This window comes from Copadichromis virginalis, linkage group LG23, assembly GCF_057382275.1.
Source record: "Copadichromis virginalis isolate Kocher_CV1m ecotype Utaka linkage group LG23, C_Virginalis_male_GT1.1, whole genome shotgun sequence".
Taxonomy (NCBI): domain Eukaryota; kingdom Metazoa; phylum Chordata; class Actinopteri; order Cichliformes; family Cichlidae; genus Copadichromis; species Copadichromis virginalis.
In genome coordinates, this window is record NC_140639.1 from 50,506,028 (window position 1) to 50,527,741 (window position 21,714).

At 43.2% G+C, this 21,714-nt stretch overlaps 2 protein-coding genes across 2 annotated transcripts in view; both read left to right on the forward strand.

Moving 5' to 3' along the window:
- Positions 1-15,686, forward strand: part of LOC146682070 (NACHT, LRR and PYD domains-containing protein 12-like) — a 233,528-nt gene extending 217,842 nt beyond the window's left edge. The window contains exon 6 of the mRNA XM_085448817.1: positions 15,252-15,686. Coding sequence (XP_085304943.1) covers positions 15,252-15,264 — 13 coding nt within the window. The 3' untranslated portion in view covers positions 15,265-15,686. The remainder of the gene's footprint in view (positions 1-15,251) is intronic.
- On the forward strand, positions 220-9,738 carry LOC146682084 (ribonuclease inhibitor-like). Its single transcript, XM_085447417.1, has 4 exons — positions 220-278; positions 2,552-2,725; positions 5,028-5,201; positions 9,543-9,738. Exons 1-4 carry the CDS (start codon positions 220-222, stop codon positions 9,736-9,738), a joined length of 603 nt encoding a protein of 200 aa, XP_085303543.1.
- Positions 15,687-21,714: the final 6,028 nt, after the last annotated feature.

Below are 21,714 nucleotides of genomic sequence, written 5' to 3' on the forward strand. Positions count from 1 at the left end.
CAGCCTCCACAGGTTCATGTTGTGCTCCATCAGTCAGTGAAGATGAAGTCAGTACTGGTGAGGCTGTAGAGTGTGTGAGGGATGTGAATGAGGCTGTTGGAGAGCTGATGATAGCAGATAAAAACAGGCTGCAGAGACTTTGAGCTTGTGTGGAAACAGACAGAGAAAAGAAAGACATGAATGTCAAAGCTAATAAAGGTGAAGTTAGGAGCTGTGATGATGTTCATGTATCAGAAGCTGATCGGGCTGCTACAGAGACGACCCACACAGCTGCTGTGGTGAGGTTTGTGTTAAAGCAGAGGAACACAGGCCCAAACGTGACAGCAAAGCAGGTTTCAGGCTCTGTGAGAGGATTTCAAACAGAAGCTGGAGAAGAGAAAGGACTACAGAAAGAAGGCAGCTGAGACCAGTCCAAGTGTTTCCATGGAGCCCAGTCTAACATTCATTTATACACTAACGTACAGAAGTGAACGGGAAAATGAATCCATAGTTTCAAATGTAGAAATAGTTCTCAGTTCATTTACAGAGTTTAATACAGTTCATGAGGAAATGTTCAGTTCGATTCAATTCGATTGGAATCTGGGAAATTTTGCCTCAGACAGAAATATTATAATTCAGTACATTTACATATTTTTGTGTCTATAAAAGGGAAGCTGACACTCGCAAGACTTTATCAAATGTGTGAGCATCACAGCAGAGGCCTTTGTGTCAAAGTAGCTGAAGATAAAACACAGAAAAACATGAAGGTGATTTTCCTGTTCTGGGATTTTATAGAAATATTCTGCAGTAGATCAAAAACGAAAGAAAACCATGAATCAACACATGAACATTACCTGATGCTGCTGAAGTGAAGCAGAGCAAAGTTACATTGTTTTTATTAAAGACACAACTGAGCGTTTTGCAATTTGCATAATTTTAAAAAGTTTAAATTTGTTCAGTATTGAACGGCAGAAATTAGGTTTTCTTTTCGAAAGCAAGTAAAAGGAAAAAAACAGCGGCCGACAGCGCTGTAAACAACGGTAGACTTGTGCGTAACAAGCAAGCGAATAATGCAGAAAACAGATTTTTAGACAGGAAACTGTTCTTGAAGTACAGAGAGAGAGAGAGAGAGAGAGAGAGCTGTGCATGAAGTGTGATTTTTATCCTGGTGGAAGCAAAACAGCAAAAGTCAGAGTGAGTTCATGACGATGTTTATGTGAAGCGTAGTTTGGATCTTCTTTTGCTGCTGGTTCAGTCAATATTGTTTGTAGAGAGATAAAACTAACAGCTTCAGAATCGAGCGCAAAAAGGACGTAAACACAAAGCGTGGACCCGCCGAAACATCAGAATCGGCGAGCTGTCGGCTTTCAGCCCCGACCGTGTCTGTGCCGTCAGTGAGAAAGGCGACATCTCACTGATTCTGATGTGTCGGCGGGTCCGAGCTTTGTGTTTACGTCTTTGTGCAGAATCCATGTTCCTGCTCTCATTTACTGTTTCAGCTGTTTGGTGGTTGTTAAAGTTTTGTGAGGTTTAACCTGAGATTCTGACATTTCGGGCAAAATAAATTAATATTAAAAAATTGATTCAGGATTTTAATTAATCAATATCACGTTATCCAAGCCAGAATCGATTTTAATCGATGAATCGATTATTAAAACCCACTCCTAATTCAAAGCACTGAAGCATCGACTTGTTCCATTATCCAACAATGAAAACAAGAAACACAGACAGCTGGCCTTCAAAGTAAAAGCTGCTCCTTTTGAAACATGTTGGTGGTAAAATGTAAGAAGAGCTGAAGCACATAAATGATCTACATGCCAAAATATTAAACACAGTTGATATATTTGTGTGAGTGTTGTGATTCAGGTGTAGATGTAATAATGTACATATAGCAGAGTTTCCTCTTCTAGATCAGCTGATCAGAGTCGGGCCAATCAGCTCTGAGCATGCTCAGTCTGAGTTATGGAGCCACATACTATGATTCACCATGGCAACGGCATGAGCAGAGGCTCCGTGTGAATCCAGAGGAGCAGGAACATGAATGATGACAGTAGATGTTTGTGTGAAAGTGCTGGAAGCAAATGAGTGTGTGATGTTCTTTCAGTGTTGCACTTTGTAGACGCTCCCTGAGCACTGGTCTCACAGCCAGCTGCACATAGAGACCAGTGTTGTTAGTCCAGGTCAGAAGATGACTTGTTGCAATGAAAATGAGCTTGTAGTTTGTCTGCTTTAATAATGTGACTGGAAAAAGGTGTTGGACTTCAAATATGTCCATTTCTGTCACACTTCACCTTTAAAAGTGAAGCCATGTGGTTCCCGGAAGGAAAAACACGACTTTTTCAAGTCTTTGTCCTGTTTTTATGAGAAATGTACGACTTTAATGTGAAACATTCAGAGTTTTTTCTCTTGTTGTGTTTGTTTGAAGCTGCTTCCTGTTGGCTTCAGCTGTTTGGAGTTTCCATTTTCTAAACTTCTACATTCTGAACCTTCTTCAGCTCTGAACAGATGATGAAACACTGAATGATTTCAAGCACTTTGTCTAATAAACTTACATCTTTCATTTTTTATACAGTGTCTGTGGTTTGTCAGATATTGGCCTTGATTATCTGGCAGCAGCACTGAAGTCCAACCCCTCGTATCCCACAGAGGTGGACCTGAGTGGAACCTACAGCAACCTGCAGGATCCAGGAGTGAAGCATCTGTGTGGTTTCCTGGAGAATCCACGATGTCGATTTGAAACTCTGGGGTCAGTCAGCATGTTTTAGTTGTGCTGAGATGAATATGATGTGAAAGTTGTGCTGACACTAAACTGCAGACATCAGGCTGATATTATACTGATCCACACTGAGGATCTTCATGGTAAAGTCTGTTTTCTTCTTCTCTGGTTTAGTCCATTGACTGCAGCAGAACAATGTTCACATTTCAAACAGTGATACTCAACGTATGGCCCGCGGCCCACACGCGGCCTGCCCACCTTTCCTGATTCAGAGAGAGGGGACCCTGATTAACTGTGTAGCTTCTTCCTCACAGTTCTAAGTATCAGACACAACAATGAATAATCCACAGCTGACTGTCTTTAGCAGGTCAAAGGTCACGGCACACAGCACTCTGTGAAACAGTTTGGAGCAGGAATTCTTGCACATTTACAAACTGACACTGCTGCACGGCATGCTGGGTAATGCTAGCTGCTCAGGTATGGGCGTGCTAATGGCTGTGAGGCTCTGTGGCTGCAGAACACCGAAGAAGAGAAAAGAGAGGTGGAGGATGAAGAAAAGAGGCGGAGATGAAGCAGAAGTTTTGCTCCAGAGAGGAGCTGTGTCTGTGTGGGCAGGGCTCAGACAGCTCCGCCCACACAGTGACAGTGAAGCAGGTGAAGAGTAATAAATGAAGAAAGCAGACAGTATTTGATAAGCTGATGTACAAACATGTAGGTCGTGTCCAAATTCATGGGCTGCATCCTCCTGAGGCCGCATTTGTAGACCGATTACGTCACAGCGACACGTCGAAGGCTGTCCAAATTCGTAGACTCCTCCGAATGCAGCCAACAAATGCGTCCTCCTTTTCCCCGAATTTGAAGGATGGGTCGGGTGTGTCCTTCGTGGCCTACCATATCCCAGAATTCATAGCGCGGCCCAGCCAAACTCCAGTTTCCAACAATGGCGGCCGCTACTAAGTTTTAAAATTACTCATACTAATCTTTCTTGGTCACAAAATAAACTTTTAACATATTTTCAGGCGAGAAAGTAGCTGTGTAAACATCAAATATCTGCTCGGTTTATCAAGATACCGCATATTTGCAAAAGTGCTTCGACGTTTTCGGAGACGTCTGCTACCCACCAGCTCGATAGCTCGCCGGGAGCTCGAGGGTCACTGAAGCCGCCGAGAACGGCACAACTCCCGGCACATCATTTTCAGATCACCGCGGACTTTCGCTACTCAGGTTAAACGTGATATATAAGTCACTTAGACAACCTCAAAATGTTATTGTTTGGCTTTTTTCAGTGTTTTGTTTGTTCGTGAGTAAATCGGTTTGGCTGAGATTAAAGTTATTAGATTAGATTAGATAAAATAAAACTTTATTAATCCCCCAGGTGGGTTCCTCCTTGGTCTTTACAGAGCTGACTAAACGTCAAACAGAAAACTGATTAAACAGAAGTATGAGACGGTCGAGAATTTACGCCAGTGTCCTGTTATATTTTAGATAGCAAGGAGCAGACGGCTGAGTTTATTAAACTCCACCGAGACAGCGGTGACGCTAATCAGAAGGCTAGACCGTCCAATTTCCCCAGCCGTTTATTTCCAGCCTACCCGACCTTCTGAGGACCCAGCCCACGTAGACCGCAAAGGCCGGGTCCTCGGGAGGATGCAGCCCATGAATTTGGACACGACCGTAGAATGATGGTGGCAGCTACAGAAACAGGTCCATACAGACTGAAGCGTGTCTCAGTCTGAATGTACACTGCTGTTATAAGAGCTGTGGAAACTCAGGTCAAAAGGACATAACCACACTGCTGACAGTTCCAGGACAGTCACAGAGTTACAGCATCATTTGTGACCATAAAGACAGAAAGCTCATCCAAATCCTGGGATTAAAAGTCTGTCCTGGTGGTGTCCAGTCAAACACGTCTCTGTGAAAGCTTCAATCCAACAGGCTCCAAAGTCCTTCTGCTCATTTCCTCGCCGGGTTCTTGATGCTCCTGTACCATCTCTCTGTCATCCTCCTCGCTCCCTCTTTGCACTCACAGTCTTTGTGCATCATTAACACTCACATGTGGAAAACCAAAGTTTTACTGGGCAGAAGATGATCATCAGTGACGCTGTCTTTAAAACACTCTTGTTAGAAATGTACGACTTTAATGTGAAACATTCAGAGTTTTTTCTCTTGTTGTGTTTGTTTGAAGCTGCTTCCTGTTGGCTTCAGCTGTTTGGAGTTTCCATTTTCTAAACTTCTACATTCTGAACCTTCTTCAGCTCTGAACAGATGATGAAACACTGAATGATTTCAAGCACTTTGTCTAATAAACTTACATCTTTCATTCTCTATACAGATTGTGGGGCTGTGATTTGTCAGAGATCAGCTGTGATTATCTGGAAGCAGTGCTGAAGCTCAACCCTTCGTATCCCAGAGAGGTGGGGCTGAGCTCCAACAAGCTGCAGGATTCAGGAGTGAAGCAGCTGTGTGTTCTTCTGGAGAATCCACAACATCAAATTGAAACTCTGAGGTCAGTCTCCACGTTTTAGTTGTGCTGACACTGTCGATCTGTGGAACTAAAACCTTTATACAGGAAGTCTGGTTCAGCTCTTTGTAGACCTTCTAATCTCTGATGCTCTGAGTCTTACTCAGTAGATGATGCAGAGTTGTGAAGCCGATGTGGGTGAGGACACTCGCCCAGCTCTAACTACTTTGACGTCCAGGCGGCTTCCCTGCTTGTCCTGATACAAACAAACCTGAGTAACCTTGCAGGTCAGATCTCATCAGTCACACCTGTTATGGCAGCTCTCCTCTAGATTGTAGTTCTTGTTAACCTGGGATGGTTTTAGAAGCCTGGACCACAGACTGCAAGGGAAGATATTACTGGGAAAGGCCAAAGCAACCTATTAGACCCATTAAACACTAACATAGATGAATACTCAGATTTAAACCTTTATTGTTTCACAAAGGGTTAAAAAGGGAACGTCCACAGTTTAGACTGCAGCAGATTTTATTAAAGCAGTTTGACAGGAGCAAAGCAAAAACACAAAGAATAAGTGTTTCACATATTAATACATATAACATAATAATAAAAGAAAAGCAAAAGAATGATACAAAAGAATGAAAAAGTTGTCCAGAGCAGCAGGATGTCTGAGGTCTGCAGAAACACAAAAACACAGCAGCTAAAAATAGTTGTTGAAAGAAAACGAGGTGGGAGCTGCTGATTCCTGAGCTTTGATACTGGATTAGCTTCAGTAGTTATTCCCATCACTGCTGTAGGAGCTACATTTAGTCACAGCTGATTGTCTCCTTTGACCAATCAGAAGACTACTGTTGTAAAAACAAGCAGACAAAGAACCAATGAGAGTGAAGAACAGGATAAAGAGCTCGTGTGATGGAGGCAAAGCAATAATCAGCAGACTGTAGCAGTTTCTATCTGGATGAAAGTAGAAGGAGCTCAGCGGAGCTCAGTCCCATATCTTTGGTTAGAAACAACATCAGTGATTTCCTGCTGCTCGAGATGATTCCAGCAGCTCTCATTACAGCAGCTGATGAGAGAAACAGCTGATGGCTCACAGCTCGTACACTGTTGGATCTCCAGATGTTCACGTGGCTGAAGTCTGTGAAGAAACTGTGGTCCACGTAGTTCACACAGCCTCAGATTGGACCGAGCTCCCTGGATCACTGCAGCATCCTCAGCTGGTACATGGACGTCTCTGCTCCTCAGTCTTGGAGCCCCTGCAGGTCCGTCCACACCACCAGGGTCTTCTCACTCACCTTTCCTTTGTCCTCGTCCTTCATCGGCCGTGCTGTGTCTTTGTTCCTGCGGTGTTGTTCCCACGATGCAGCGCTGATGTTCCCTCCTTGAATGCACAACAAGTACGGTGCTGGTCTTTCTCGGGTGGAGCAGAGACAGATTGAAGTCTTTCAGGCTTTAGTGCCGACTTCCCTGACAGAGGCTGGACTCCATGGTCTGCACAGGAGGCTTCTACACTGTGTGGAGGTGACTCCTGGACTTGAAGACAGGCTGCAGGTACATGTGTGATGAAGAGGAGCTACAGCAGTGTGATGGAGCTGCAGGTCTGAAGGAAGTCCTGCTGTCCTGTCCCACCCTCATCTTTGCTTCCTCTGTCTTCTCTGGACTTGTCCTCCTGTTTCAGAAACAGCACTGCTTCATGCCGAGGGTGGACGGGAGCGTTGGCTCTGATTCTTTTACCGTCCACCACAAGGAGACACTGATGCTGACCTCCTGATTCATCTGCATGTGTTCTGCTTCACACTGCTCACCTCCACCAAAGACTTCACAAACATCTTCTTTCTTTGAGTCCAGTTTGTCCCACAAACACTTCCAAATCTCCTCCTCTGAGATTCTGCAGCTTCTTGCAGTGTGACTCAGCTGACTTCTGACAGACCACAGACTGGCACAGCATCCACATGTGTCTCCTTTCAAACAGGCTCTTGATGTTTCCTCCCACATCATTCTGGCCTCTCAGTCTCCTTTGTTCTCCAGCTCTGTAGCTCCAGCTGGTGAAGCTTCAGTTTTCCATGTTGGTAACAGTAAACTACAGCCTCTGCTGTCAGCTGGGTAACTAAACAGAGCTGCAGCACGTCTCTGCGGTGGTGCTACATCCAGCCTGCAGACGGCCGTCTACATGTTGTAGTGGTTTACAGTCACCAGGGGGCGCTGTCCCAGCCATGCAGGCAGTGGGCTGCTCTGCTTGTGCTGTTGTTGGTGAAGCTGAAGTGAAAGTGATAGGTTTGTAGTTTGAACCTATCCACTGGAACGTTAAGGACAATCTGCTACGCAGCAAAAAGCAAGACACAAGGCACCAAAGTTCTCTGGTTTACTCATGCATGAGGGAGACCTGGCTGGAGCCAAGCGTCGTTCCACCACTTGACCACCATCAGACTCTCAGCCAGGCTCCCCATAGCACTCCTTTTATTGTGGTTACATGAATATGCATAGGGTCATTAACATATAGCATCTCACATAGGTATACATGTGAACAAAGATAAACAAAAATAAAAGAAAACAATGTTGTGTTTGTGCATAACAAAAAGCTCACAATCGTGCAGTCAAAATGTAAACAGACGCTGAGCATAATAACAAGCAGCTGCTCTGTTCCCAGGTTCTACTGCGTGACTGACAGCCTGGAGTTTGAAACCCTCTTTGTAACCGTGTCTCTTACAGGTGCCATTTATGGTCCTTATACACACTCAATACAGTAATATTACGTTGAAGCAGAGTACGTATCACTCCGCGAGGCTCCTCGTAGCTGTAATGCTCCAACAATCCATCAAGCGGTGCGGCCTCGTAGCTGAGCAAAGTCGTACCAAAACATCTTTTGAAAGGTTTCTGAGCGCCGTGTAGCACATAAAATGGGTTCGAGGTCAGTAAGCACAACCAGAATTCATCCATAAGGCGCACTGTCGATTTATGAGAAAATTACAGGATTTTAAGTGCAGAAAATATAGTTTATGGTTTTCCTTTGATCTTAGCAAATATCTACGCCTCTAATTGGGACGATCACAGATTTTTCACTAATGTCTTTGCGCGGCTCCCCAATATGTCATCACACAATATCATCTTTGAGGGAGACCTAAACTGCTCATTATCTGCTATGGACCACAGTTCACACAAAAGTACACTTAGTCCAAAGTCAGCATGCGTCATTCAGAGCTTTCTTGATAATTATGGGCTGGCTGATGTATGGAGATTTCATAATCCTGCTTCACATCAATACTCTTTTTTTTCCTAATGTCCATAAAACATATATTTGTATAGAAAAACGTCTCCCTTTAGTTACAGAATGTGATTATAAGACTCTGGTGATTTCTCCTCTTGTTTTTTCAATGTGTATTCCTGATGCCTGCTCCAACTATCAGCCATGGAGATTCAACTCAGTGTTGTTAGCAGATGAAGAGTTTGTCAGTTACAAAAGGTCTCAAAGACATTTTTTTTCTATCAATCAGACCCCAGAGATGTCATCATCAGTCATTTGGGAATCTCTAAAAGCATCTGAGAGGCCAAATAATTTCATTTTGTGCCAAACAAAGTGCAACACTGAAAGAACATCATCCATAAATATTGAGTAAGAACTGGACTCTCATACAGCGAGACTCAAATGCCTTTAAACATCAGCTTATCCTGCTGATCCAAGTCCAACACTGAGTTTGTAAAAACATGTTTGTCAATCATTTTGTTTGGTTTCTGAGGAAAATGATTCAATAAGTTGCTGCTAATACACAACATTTCATCATATTTCCTCATAACCCTCTTTTGTCTGACCATTTGATCCCATTTGAATTTGCAATAAAGGATCCACAGAGTTTGGTGACAATAATGACAGTAGATGTTTGTGTGAAAGTGCTGGAAGCAAATGAGTGTGTGATGTTCTTTCAGTGTTGCACTTTGTAGACGCTCCCTGAGCACTGGTCTCACAGCCAGCTGCACATAGAGACCAGTGTTGTTAGTCCAGGTCAGAAGATGACTTGTTGGAATGAAAATGAGCTTGTAGTTTGTCTGCTTTAATAATGTGACTGGAAAAAGGTGTTGGACTTCAAATATGTCCATTTCTGTCACACTTCACCTTTAAAAGTGAAGCCATGTGGTTCCTGGAAGGAAAAACACGACTTTTTCAAGTCTTTGTCCTGTTTTTATGAGAAATGTACGACTTTAATGTGAAACATTCAGAGTTTTTTCTCTTGTTGTGTTTGTTTGAAGCTGCTTCCTGTTGGCTTCAGCTGTTTGGAGTTTCCATTTTCTAAACTTCTACATTCTGAACCTTCTTCAGCTCTGAACAGATGATGAAACACTGAATGATTTCAAGCACTTTGTCTAATAAACTTACATCTTTCATTCTTTATACAGATTGAGGGACTGTGGTTTGTCAGAGATCAGCTGTGATTATCTGGCAGCAGCACTGAAGTCCAACCCCTCCCATCTGAGACAGCTGGACCTGAGAAACAACAACAACCTGCAGGATCCAGGAGTGAAGCATCTGTGTGGTTTCCTGGAGAGTCCAGGATGTAAACTTGAAACTCTGAGGTCAGTCAGCATGTTTTAGTTGTGCTGAGATGAATATGATGTGAAAGTTGTGCTGACACTAAACTGCAGACATCAGGCTGATATTATACTGATCCACACTGAGGATCTTCATGGTAAAGTCTGTTTTCTTCTTCTCTGGTTTAGTCCATTGACTGCAGCAGAACAATGTTCACATTTCAAACAGTGATACTCAACGTATGGCCCGCGGCCCACACGCGGCCTGCCCACCTTTCCTGATTCAGAGAGAGGGGACCCTGATTAACTGTGTAGCTTCTTCCTCACAGTTCTAAGTATCAGACACAACAATGAATAATCCACAGCTGACTGTCTTTAGCAGGTCAAAGGTCACGGCACACAGCAGACAGTCAGAAATATTCTAACTCTGATCATTTATCAGTTGTGACACTGTGAGACTTGATCAGAGGTGTGATCATCACAGCAGAGGCCTTTGTGTCAAAGTCACTGAGGATCAAACAGAAACACATGAAGCAGATTTTCCTCTTCTGGCTTTTTATAGCAGATAACCTTCAAAATATTCTGCAGTCGATCAAAAACTGAAGCAAACCATGAAGCAACATGTGAACATGAGCTGATGCTGCTGAAGTGAAGCAAAGTTACAGAGGTTTGATTACAGACACAGCTGAGAGTTTGTAATCTGTCATCATTTTAAAAAGTTTCCATGGAACAGCAGAAATGAGGCTTTACTGTCAGAGGCCGACAGCACTGAACACAACAGCAGACTGGTGGCTAATAAACAGTGAATGATGCAGAAACAGATGTTTGAAGCTGTTCTTGGAGTACACTGAGAGAGAGAGAGCTGTGCAGGCAGGAACAGCCAAAGTCAGAGAGAATTCATGAGCATGTTTATCAAACGTGAAGCAGAGTTTGGATCTTCTTTTGCTGCTGCTTCACTCAGTTTTGGTTGGAGACAGATGAAACCTGCAGCTTCAGGATCTGTGAGCTGTCCACTTTCAGCCCCGACGGCGTGTCCGTGTACGTGCCGTCGAGTGAACGATCCACGCTCTGTGTTTCCATCTTTGTGTGTTTAGCTGCTCTCATTTACTGTTTTATCTGTTTGCTGCTTGTTGAAATAGTTTGTGAGCTTTAACCTGAGATTCTGGCAAAATACATTTATATTAAACATCGATTCAGGATTGAATGAATCAACATCGTTTTATTCAAATTAAAACCATTTAAATGGGAACATGAATTTTTTACAGCCGCCTCTAATGCTGGGTAATGTCAGCTGGTCCATGTGCAGCTGGCTGTGAGGCTCAGGGAGCGTCTACAAAGTGCAACACTGAAAGAACATCATCCATAAATATTGAGTAATAACTGGACTCTCATACAGCGAGACTCAAATGCCTTTAAACATCAGCTTATCCTGCTGATCCAAGTCCAACACTGAGTTTGTAAAAACATGTTTGTCAATCATTTTGTTTGGTTTTTGAGGAAAATGATTCAATAAGTTGCTGCTAATACACAACATTTCATCATATTTCCTCATAACCCTCTTTTGTCTGACCATTTGATCCCATTTGAATTTGCAATAAAGGATCCTCAGAGTTTGGTGACAATAATGACAGTAGATGTTTGTGTGAAAGTGCTGGAAGCAAATGAGTGTGTGATGTTCTTTCAGTGTTGCACTTTGTAGACGCTCCCTGAGCACTGGTCTCACAGCCAGCTGCACATAGAGACCAGTGTTGTTAGTCCAGGTCAGAAGATGACTTGTTGGAATGAAAATGAGCTTGTAGTTTGTCTGCTTTAATAATGTGACTGGAAAAAGGTGTTGGACTTCAAATATGTCCATTTCTTCCACACTTCACCGTTAAAAGTGAAGCCATGTGGTTCCTGGAAGGAAAAACACGACTTTTTCAAGTCTTTGTCCTGTTTTTATGAGAAATGTACGACTTTAATGTGAAACATTCAGAGTTTTTTCTCTTGTTGTGTTTGTTTGAAGCTGCTTCCTGTTGGCTTCAGCTGTTTGGAGTTTCCATTTTCTAAACTTCTGCATTCTGAACCTTCTTCAGCTCTGAACAGATGATGAAACACTGAATGATTTCAAGCACTTTGTCTAATAAACTTACATCTTTCATTCTTTATACAGATTGAAGAGCTGTGATTTGTCAGAGATTAGCTGTGATTATCTGGCAGCAGCACTGAAGTCCAACCCCTCCCATCTGAGAGAGCTGGACCTGGGTAATGACTCCTCCTCTTATTGGACCAACTACAAAAAGCTGCAGGATTCAGGAGTGAAGCATCTGTGTGGTTTCCTGGAGAGTCCAGGATGTAAACTTGAAACTCTGAGGTCAGTCAGCATGTTTTAGTTGTGCTGAGATGAATATGATGTGAAAGTTGTGCTGACACTAACCTGCAGACATCAGGCTGATATTATACTGATCCACACTGAGGATCTTCATGGTAAAGTCTGTTTTCTTCTTCTCTGGTTTAGTCCATTGACTGCAGCAGAACAATGTTCACATTTCAAACCTTCAAAGAAGAAGAAAAATCCTCCACTGGAAAATTCACTGTGAAACTCTCAAACTCTTCATTGCACCTTAAAGTCTGTCTGACACTGAAATCCAAAGCAAAATGTGCGTTTGCTTTACAGACAGCAGTCCAACACAAACATACACACATCATCCAAAACACAGTCCAACATCCAAATCTCCTCCACTGCCAGCATGAATGATGGGAAAGAGAAGGAGGAACACTCTGACATTCAGGGTTAGAATGAGTTTCATCAAGCAGACTGTGAAGATCAAAGCTGCATTAGAAAGCTTACATGAATGAATGAGTGGACAGAAGTGGACAGAGATCATCTGAAGCACTTCAAAGGCTTTAAATCAGCACATTTCTCTTTATTCTTTATCAACTCTGTTAGTTTCTCTCAGTTTTCTGTGGAATGAAGCTAACAGCAGGCTAATAAGATGCTGACCAATAGGTTTCTATTAAAGGTTGTAATTTGTATATGAAAAAGTGCTTTGGCTCAGCAGGGATCAGCTTACAGGTAGAATACAGCTGCTGGATGGGATTAGCATGTCATAGCTATCTACCAAACTGCTAACTGGGGGATTTCAGGCCATCTATGGATCATTTTTGCTAACTGTTTATTCAGCTTAGGCTCACAGGGCTGCAGCCTGTGCCCTAGCTGTCATAGGGCAAGAGGCGTGGTCCACCTGCACAGGTGAGCAGTCCATCACAGGGCCAACAGAGAGCGACAGAGAAGCACTCCCTCACATCCACACCTACAGCCAATGTAGAAGCACCAATGAACCTAAGCAGCATTTCATTGGACTGTGGGAGAACATCCAACCTCCACAGAAAGGCCCAGCTGACCAACAAGCTTCAACCTACAACCTTCTTGCTCTAAGGCACTAGTGCTAACCACTTTTGCCCATTTCAGCCCAAATCCTGCATCTTCCTGTTTCTGACTCCAGGCCAGCTCCACTAACACTTTCTCATCAGACACTGCCACCTAGTGGAGGAAGTCTTAGTTCCATTTGAAGCTTCAGATTACAGTTAGTTCCTTTACAAAGAGGTGGAGGTGGTGGGGCCACAGCACCATCATCACTGAGTGCCATAGGACACTTAACCTTTGTTTCCATATGCTGGGAACTTCCTGTTGTTCCAAGGAGGACTGGAAAATGTGTGAAAATCTCCCAGTCAGTTCCTCACAGCACACTTCAATCATTTCCCTCCCACAGCATCAGGACCAGGGCTTTTTCTCTCTTTGGTCCCACTAAGAGATTTCCACACAAACACCTCATCAGTGGGACTCTCAGAGCTACCAGCCCTTTGCTACAATCACAAAGCTCTTCATTGAAATCAATGATATCAAAGCTGGAATCAAATGAGTCCAAGTCTTCTGCTGATTCAGCATCACATTCATCTTTGCTCCTTGTTCTGCATCCCCACCATGGACTTCATTCCTTTCCAAGCCAGCCTTGAGTGTCCTTTATTCAGCTCATCCTCTGCTTTACTTTTACACCTGATTTTAGCTGCTTTATCTCTCTTTCAACAGGTTTCTGTGCCTCAATCTTTTTCTTCTCTCCCTCATAACAAGACAGCTTCTTCTGCCTGAGAACATGTTGGAGTGATTTACTAATCCAGGGCTGCTTATTGGGGAAAATACTTCCTGTTTGCAAAGTAATCCCCATTTTTCCCAGAAAGAAATGTCAGTAGAAATCGATGATCTAAGTGAGAACATGAGCCTTTCAAAAGTCCCAGTGGGTGCAGTCAAAGCAGTCCCTCAGTCCCAGTATAGAGTCTTTGGTCCAGACTGGAACAGCTGTGTGCCCAGTTTGAGCTCTCTTCAGTGCTGTGACCTGACAGACCCAGAGGGGCCATCACATCACATTTAGAAGCTCCCCTGATGGAGCCACAACACATGTCCAATACTTAGTCTGTCTTGTTGGACCAACTGGAAGAAATGATTCAAGGACTTAGTCACAGAACAGAGATTCAAATCTCCAAAATCCAACTGGCTGCATCAGGACATATAGTCTGAAACTCTGCACAGTTTCCTGTTTGAAGCTGCTTCCTGTTGGCTTCAGCTGTTTGGAGTTTCCATTTTCTAAACTTCTACATTCTGAACCTTCTTCAGCTCTGAACAGATGATGAAACACTGAATGATTTCAAGCACTTTGTCTAATAAACTTACATCTTTCATTCTTTATACAGATTGATGGGCTGTGGTTTGTCAAAGATCAGCTGTGATTATCTGGCAGCAGCACTGAAGTCCAACCCCTCCCATCTGAGAGAGCTGGACCTGAGATACAACAACCTGAAGGATCCAGATGTGAAGCAGCTGTCTGATCTTCAGCAGAGTCCAGACTACAGACTGGAGACTCTGGGGTCAGTAGAGTGATGGAGTGAGTGGGTGGTGCTGTCAGCAGTATTGTACTAAACACAGTCAGTATGAAACAAAGATCCAGTGTTTCCTGTAAAGCTGCAGCTTCTCAGTGAAGCTGTGAGAGGAGAACGGTGACAGGCTTCAGGATTGGACACAAACACTTCCTGTTTCTCACCTTTATGGTCACCATAGTAACGGCTGACACGCTCTGATCAAACACTGTCAACAGCCAATCAGCTCTCTGAACAAAGCAGCACGCAGACCAATGACTGCATTGATTTCCAAGTTTAAAGCAGTGAAGAACACAGTCTGTAGGTGAGGAAGAATTTAGTGAGAGCAGATGTTTGGATGGAATTCCTCCAGTTAACAGCTGGAACCGTCCATCTGGATTGTTGGGCTTGTTGTTGGGGTTCCTACAGAGCTCAGAGTGGACACACCAAGGTTCTTCTAATGAATGAAAGTCCAAACTCAAACTAGGAGGGAAAAACATTTTCAGCAACTTCAATAAAAATCCAAAGATTAGAAAAAGTGAAGCAACAATGAGTCCTAGTACAGTCCCAGCACTGACGTCCCTGCTGCTCTTTATACTGGATGTGCTGCATCACTGACTGACAGCTGATGAAGAGTCTCTGGAAACACTCGTTTATCTCCTCTGCTCTTCCTCCTTCTCTCTGCAGGTGGAGGGGATGATGGTAAACAGGACGGTGTGTGTGCTGAGAGAGGAGCAGCTGTGTCCTGATGATCCAGAGAGGTTGAAGCAGCAGCAGCTTGTGTGTAGAGACGCTCTGACTGGGCCATGTTACTGGGAGGTGGAGAGGAGAGCTTCATCCAGCAGTGACTGACAGAGGAATGAAGTGCAGATGACTGTCAGTGCTGCAGAGTGAACTGCTCTGAGAACAGCTCCACTGTCAGACACAATGTAGAGTCCAGCATCACCCCTGTGTGTCCCTCTGGATCTGACAGAGGATCATCAGTGTATCTGGACTGCTCTGCTGCTGCTCTGTCCTTCTACAGTCTCTGCACAGTCTCTGTCTCACTCTGGAAAGATTTTACAACTTGTTGTAATTACAGAACGTTAATATAATATTCAAACATGTGATCTTCTCTTTATTTCTGAATATTTACCAAATAAAGAAAAACCAAACTAACAAACAGAAGCTGTCGTGTCCTTTTTCACCACATCTGTGAATCTTTTCTGTGTTTTTCCTCTTTTCCTCCTTCCTGCAGCTCCATCTTCATCATTCTGTGTCCAGTATATGTGAACACGTCCAAAGCATCTGAGCCTCATGTTACCCGTTTGTGTGAGTTACGCCTGTCGTTGTGTTGTGGTGTATAAATAAGGGGCAGGAGACAGCGCTGGATCTCTGAGTTCTTTACTCTCAATTTCTGCAACATCTGCAATATCTAGAAATGCAAACCTGTGAGCTGTGTGTGTTGTGCGTCTGCTCGGCCACCTCTCCTCCGGCCGTGCTGGAAGCAGCTGTGCGTTTGACAGTTTTATCGACTCGACAATAATCGAACAAATTAAATGTTCAAAAATATCAACTTAAGCACTTCAAAGTCAACAAAAAGCTTAAAACAATGAAATAATATTTCACTGAAAAAACAACAGCTCATAAGAACGATACACAAAATAATACAGAAACAAACAAATAAAAGTTATTAACCAGGATCCATGTTTTTGTCACAAACACTGAATCAGCTGATTCACTCTTTATGTTTCTGAGTTTGTTTTGTGATTATAGTTCTGGTTTCTGTTTCTGTGTCTTCACTGTGTCCCACGTCTCCTTACTTTGGACTCTGTGTTATATTTCCTGTTTTACTTTGACAGTCCTGTGTTACTGTTTCCTGTCTCGTGTGTGTAATTGGTCCCAGCTGTGTTTCCCTCCTGTCTCCCGTTCCCTGATTACTAAACTGCGTCCACGCCGCCGGCGCTCCTCTCCACAGCTGGATTCCAGGATTTCAGAGCATCCAGCTGTGGTGAGTGATGGAGACACTTTCTCTGCTCCCTCAGTAATCAGGACAGTTTATTGAACATCAGAGGACATAAAGGACTGTTTTTCACCTGCCCGTTCTGAACCTGGACATTAAAGACTGCTGGCTTCAAGGACATTAATCCCAGTGTCAGCCAGCCAATAACAGCCTGTGTTTTTCAGCTCTTTAGGAGTCAGAAATGAGAAAGACACAGACTGCTAACCGCTCCCTGCAGGAAATAAGCTCCGCCTCTTCCTTTCCTGTATATGAGGGATTCTGACATGAGACACAATGAGTTTCCTGTTTATTGTGACTTAAAGCGAGCAGCAAAGACACTAAACTGTGTGTTTCCAGCTGAAGCTGCTTTTTGTGTTGCTCCCACAATCCTGTCTAAAACAGTCAGTGAGGAAAACTCAGTTTATGCTTCCAAGCTCATTGTGAGAGGGCACATTGTGTTCCTGCAAGTGCTGATTTTGTCTGCATCCCTGAGTTTAGTGAGCTGCCTCCAAGGACTTGTGAAGCCCAGTGTGTTAAGGCTGCATCTCCCAGATGTTTCCACCTTTCCAGCAGAGACGATAAATGTTCCCACAAAGGCTCAAAGACTGTTTGATTTTGTGAGTGTTGGCCTCAAGAGATTGCTCAGTGAGCACCTGAGTGTTTCTGGGACATCGGACACTAACTGGAACTTCAAGTCTGGTTCTGAAGCTGCACATGCAAAGACTGTTTCTGGTTGTAGAGACCTGGCTGTTCCAGGGATTGTAACCTCCCCAGAGGCTGAGCTGCTGACCTCAGCTGACTCTGGAGCCTTGAAGGTAACTAAGTTTGCACCGCTCGGGTGAGCCATCTCAGCTGCAACAGCCTCCACAGAGAGCTCACGCAAGCTTACCCAGCCTGCTGAGGATTTTATGCTGCTGCAGCCCAAAATGGGCTAAAATCGCCCCTGTTAACAAATAACAGCCCAACAGTAACTTTTATGCTTATTGTAGCTGTTAGCTAAAAACACTAATTTAGCTTAGTTTGCCCTGAATTCAGCTTTAACAGACATGATCGACTGTTTCCAGTTAGGGTTGCCAACCGTCCCTTAAAATACGGAATCGTCCCGTATTTAGAAACAAAAGTACACGTCCCGTATTGAGCTAATAAGGGACGCACTTTGTCCCGTAATACAGTGAGACTCAAAAGTAGTCTATAACTTTTAATGGAATTAACACTTTGTTTGAAAACATAATTCCCAGCCCCTCTCCTGCTTTGTGACCAATGAGCTGACAGCACACTTATCGCACACTGTTTGCCAGAGGTGTGGACTCGAGTCACATGACTTGTCACATGGCTTTATGCTACGTATGTTTACGTGTTTTTTCAGTCACGTTATTCAGCTCCTGCTCAAACTGCACGATTGACTCGCAGGGGTTAGAAGTTGGTAGGTCACGATGCAGGTCTCACACTATACGGCCCGATGCTCTGATGCGACCTGAGTGCTCACACTGTGCCTCCATAAAATGAAGGTTATAGCAGAAAATCTGTCGCTCTCTGTCTTTCACTCACACAGACACACCACCACCATCAACTTTGCTAAATTGCTAATGAAAAACATTGATCAGGCAGCTGTGATTGAGCAGCAGTGTAAATCCAACTATTTTCACGGTTGTTGTGGTCGTGATAATTTTGTGATGCCACATCGAAAAGGCTCGGATGAGCTTTCCAAAGTTCTACAAGTTGTGCCTCCATCGCTTGTGTCCAGATCACACGCTGCACAGCCGTGCTGCTCCGTCTTTTTCACCGACGTTTACGTGTTTGCGCGTGAGCAGTGTGAGCGGCTCACGAGCGATTGATGATCGGGAGCTGCTCGAGGTGTTAATCGCTTCTCGTTACCCCACGTATACTACACGACGCACGACGAAGGCCAAAAAACGGTCCGATCACCAAAACGGTCGCACGACTCAAAAATCGGCTCAAAATGGGCCTAAAACCGCACAGTGTGAGCCCAGCATTAGAGCAGCAATGTTTGTTCCCCTCAGAGAAAGGGAAGAATGGGAAAAGGAAAACACCTGGCTGGAAAACGTTAATATGGGCATGTGCAGTCAATATCAGCGCTATGTGGCCAGAAGTGTGATAATATAACTTATTTTGTGTAAGAAACAACTGCAAGGATAGATGATTACAACAAATAGATGACTAATACATAAAAGTAATACATAGATGAATAATGATGATGAGTTAAGATGCGTAATCATGGGAACAAGCGGGTTTACAAACAGGAGCAGCTGATTAGCTTTAGAAAAGCTGAAATAATACCTCAACTGAAGCCAATTGTACTAAATGCACTAAATGTGCACTGTTAGAAGAATATTTTTCTTTCTATTGTTTTCTATTATTTTAAGTTAAGCAGGACAGAGTTCTTTTAAAGAAAGATTTACTTATATTCTCAAAAGTTAAGCATGACAGGCTTCTGTTTAAGAAAGAGACCTGTTTTACTGTGTTAATGTTGTCATTTTGAGCTACAAAAAAATGGCTAAATGATCATTTGTTTCACATGTGTTCATATCACAAAGAATAGAATAGGATTTAAGTAGAACATATCTACTTAAATCAACTTCAAGTCAAATGGTTAAAAAAAAGAGCTAGAAAATTCACCACACTGGGAAGGGTGAAGACAACTGGGTCGCCTGGCCCTGGCCACGAGGTGTCCCTTATTTATTTTTCAGGAAGTTGGCAACCCTATTTCCAGTAGAATTCCTCGTTGTCATCTTGTTCCCTCTCAGAGCCCCGTATGCTTGCAGAGACCCCTACAGCAGGGAAATGTGCCAAAGAACGTCCAAAACATTGCATTTTAGGTTTATTTATGCCTTACACACAATCCCAACTCTTTAGCTAACTTAACAACTTTGGCTAAAGTCTATAGTTAGTCTTACTCGTTTGTACAACATTTCTGGATCGCCACTGTTTGAAATGATATGACATATGACTCTCACTGAAACAGCAAACTTTGTAGAAAACAACACTTCTGATTCTCTATCTAGCTGTTTGGTCACAGCTGTAGATTACATTATAAGTGGTTGTTCACTCTTGTCAATAATTACATTTCTAAATTCTATTTGTGCAGTTACATGTAAACAAAGTCCAATATTGTATCTAAATGATTGTGTTATGGTGGGACAGTTTCCAGTTTTGTTGTATTATTGTACTAGGTATGACTGTGCAAGAGTTATCTTATCTTCCTTGCTTGCACCACACTCTTTGCAGAAATGTTGCACAGCAGCACTGCATCATGTTATTGTGTTGTATAATATACCAGAACTAATACAAAGCAACATCCATGTACACTATAGGTCCATGCCAATGTGCCCAAATGGGACCTCCATAAATGGTAAGGGGCGCAAAGGCACTTTAAGACCAGTGGGCACACCATCGGTGCACATCCGCTCGGATGCTTTTTTCTATTCATTTATTTCCCTGTTTATTTATCGATGCACAAAAGCAATTATCTCAGAGACACCATCCTCTTAACAGAGACTCAAATCAGGAACCTGCAGATTATTAGTCAGCAGCTTTAACTTCCTGTCTTTGTCTCACTAAACCTTCCACGTGGAAACTTGAGCTGCCCACTCAAGCACAGTAGGCTTTAACTGGCTCTGCTCAAGTCACTTCAGTATCTGAGAAACTGTCTCGATGCATGCCAAAGAACACTTTGACAATACGCTTGTGTTGAGTCAAATCCACCACAAGCATATTCTATGGCAGTTTAATTCCACTCCACATAAAAATAGTCACGTATTATTTCCCCCCACCACACTTCCTGCCAGTAGCTGGTGCCCCCACCCACAGTGCATTAGTGGTTCTCTGTGTTTAGTGGCTCACTCTGGGCGGCTGCTCGGTGGGGCCCGGCCCCCTGGCTCTGTTGGGCCTGTGCTGCGGGTGGGGTGCCCTCAGGTCTCGGCCCTCTGGGCCCATTTACTGCTCAGTAACAGCTTATCTTTTTTCTTCTTTCCTGACCCCCGTTCTGATTCTAATGACTCAAAATAAAGTAAAATCATCATCAAATATGACTATCAAGTGGACCAGTATAGCAAAAACCATAATGGTGGCAGAGGCCACAGAGCCAAGTGGAGGATTTTCAACGTTCAAACCAGATAAAAAACAGAAATTAAATGGTGTTAAAAGCCATGAATTAAGGCAATTCATTCACAACATAATTACAAGTTTTACTGGACGTTAATATTTTTCTCTTTTTTCAGTGCAAAACAAACTAACAGTACACATGATGCTGCCAAGTTAAAATGTCAGTGTCTTTTATAGATAGCATGTCTAGCATCATAGTTTTATAGATCACGTAGTCAGGGTAAAAACTCCATCTCTGATTATTATTGTACATGACTGTGACATGCAGCGGCCTCAGCATCATGATGAAGGCGACCGGAGGAGATAGTTTGGTAGACATCGATGTTTTGCCGATGAAGGCTCATGTAGCGGTCCTCTTTGTCCTAAACAACAATTTACACTGTCATTTACATTTAATTAAAGTGCAGCTTAAAACACAGACATAATGCACTGCAGCCTCGGCACAATTAAGTGTAAAACAGAACTATGGAAAACTCACAAACATCTGGCGAGTTTCAGATCCTGTTAAGTTAGTTAGACCTGATCTGTTTTCTCTGTTAGGATAAAAACATCAGAGGTCATGGGGTGAAAAATACCTCAAAAACAAGACTAGCTATGTCTACAACTAATGTGTGGTGTTTTAAAAGAACCTATGAGATACTTTGAACACCACAGTGGCTGCTGTATGCAGTAATGTGCTCAAGTGATTTCAAAGGGTCATTTCATGAGTTTAAGTGCGTCAGTAAAAGTTTTCACCTGCGAGGATTTCTCCTCAGGCTGTAACCACAGGTTATCACAGCCACACTGATGAGTGAAGCAGCAGCAGAAATGATGGGAACTGTAGCCATGAACTTCATGCCAGAAGAATCTCCATCGTCTGTTGAATGTTGCCACACACACAAAAAAACTTCATTTTGAAAACATGAAAAGTCACGAAATTTGCATTAGCCTGTTATATTAAAGTGGAAAACATGTTTATCTTTTCATTACATTAGAGTTACAATTGCATCATTCAAACATTTCACTGATGAAATAACACCAAAGTTGTGATTGGAGCAGTTTTATAAT

Excerpts from the sequence above, each read along its gene's own strand:
- LOC146682084 (XM_085447417.1), top strand. The coding sequence starts at position 220 with ATGTTCATGTATCAGAAGCTGATCGGGCTGCTACAGAGACGACCCACA. Across the intron at positions 279-2,551 it reads CGACCCACACAGCTGCTGTG|TGTCTGTGGTTTGTCAGATA; the intron begins GTGAGGTTTGTG and ends TTTTTTATACAG. Across the intron at positions 2,726-5,027 it reads TGTCGATTTGAAACTCTGGG|ATTGTGGGGCTGTGATTTGT; the intron begins GTCAGTCAGCAT and ends TTCTCTATACAG.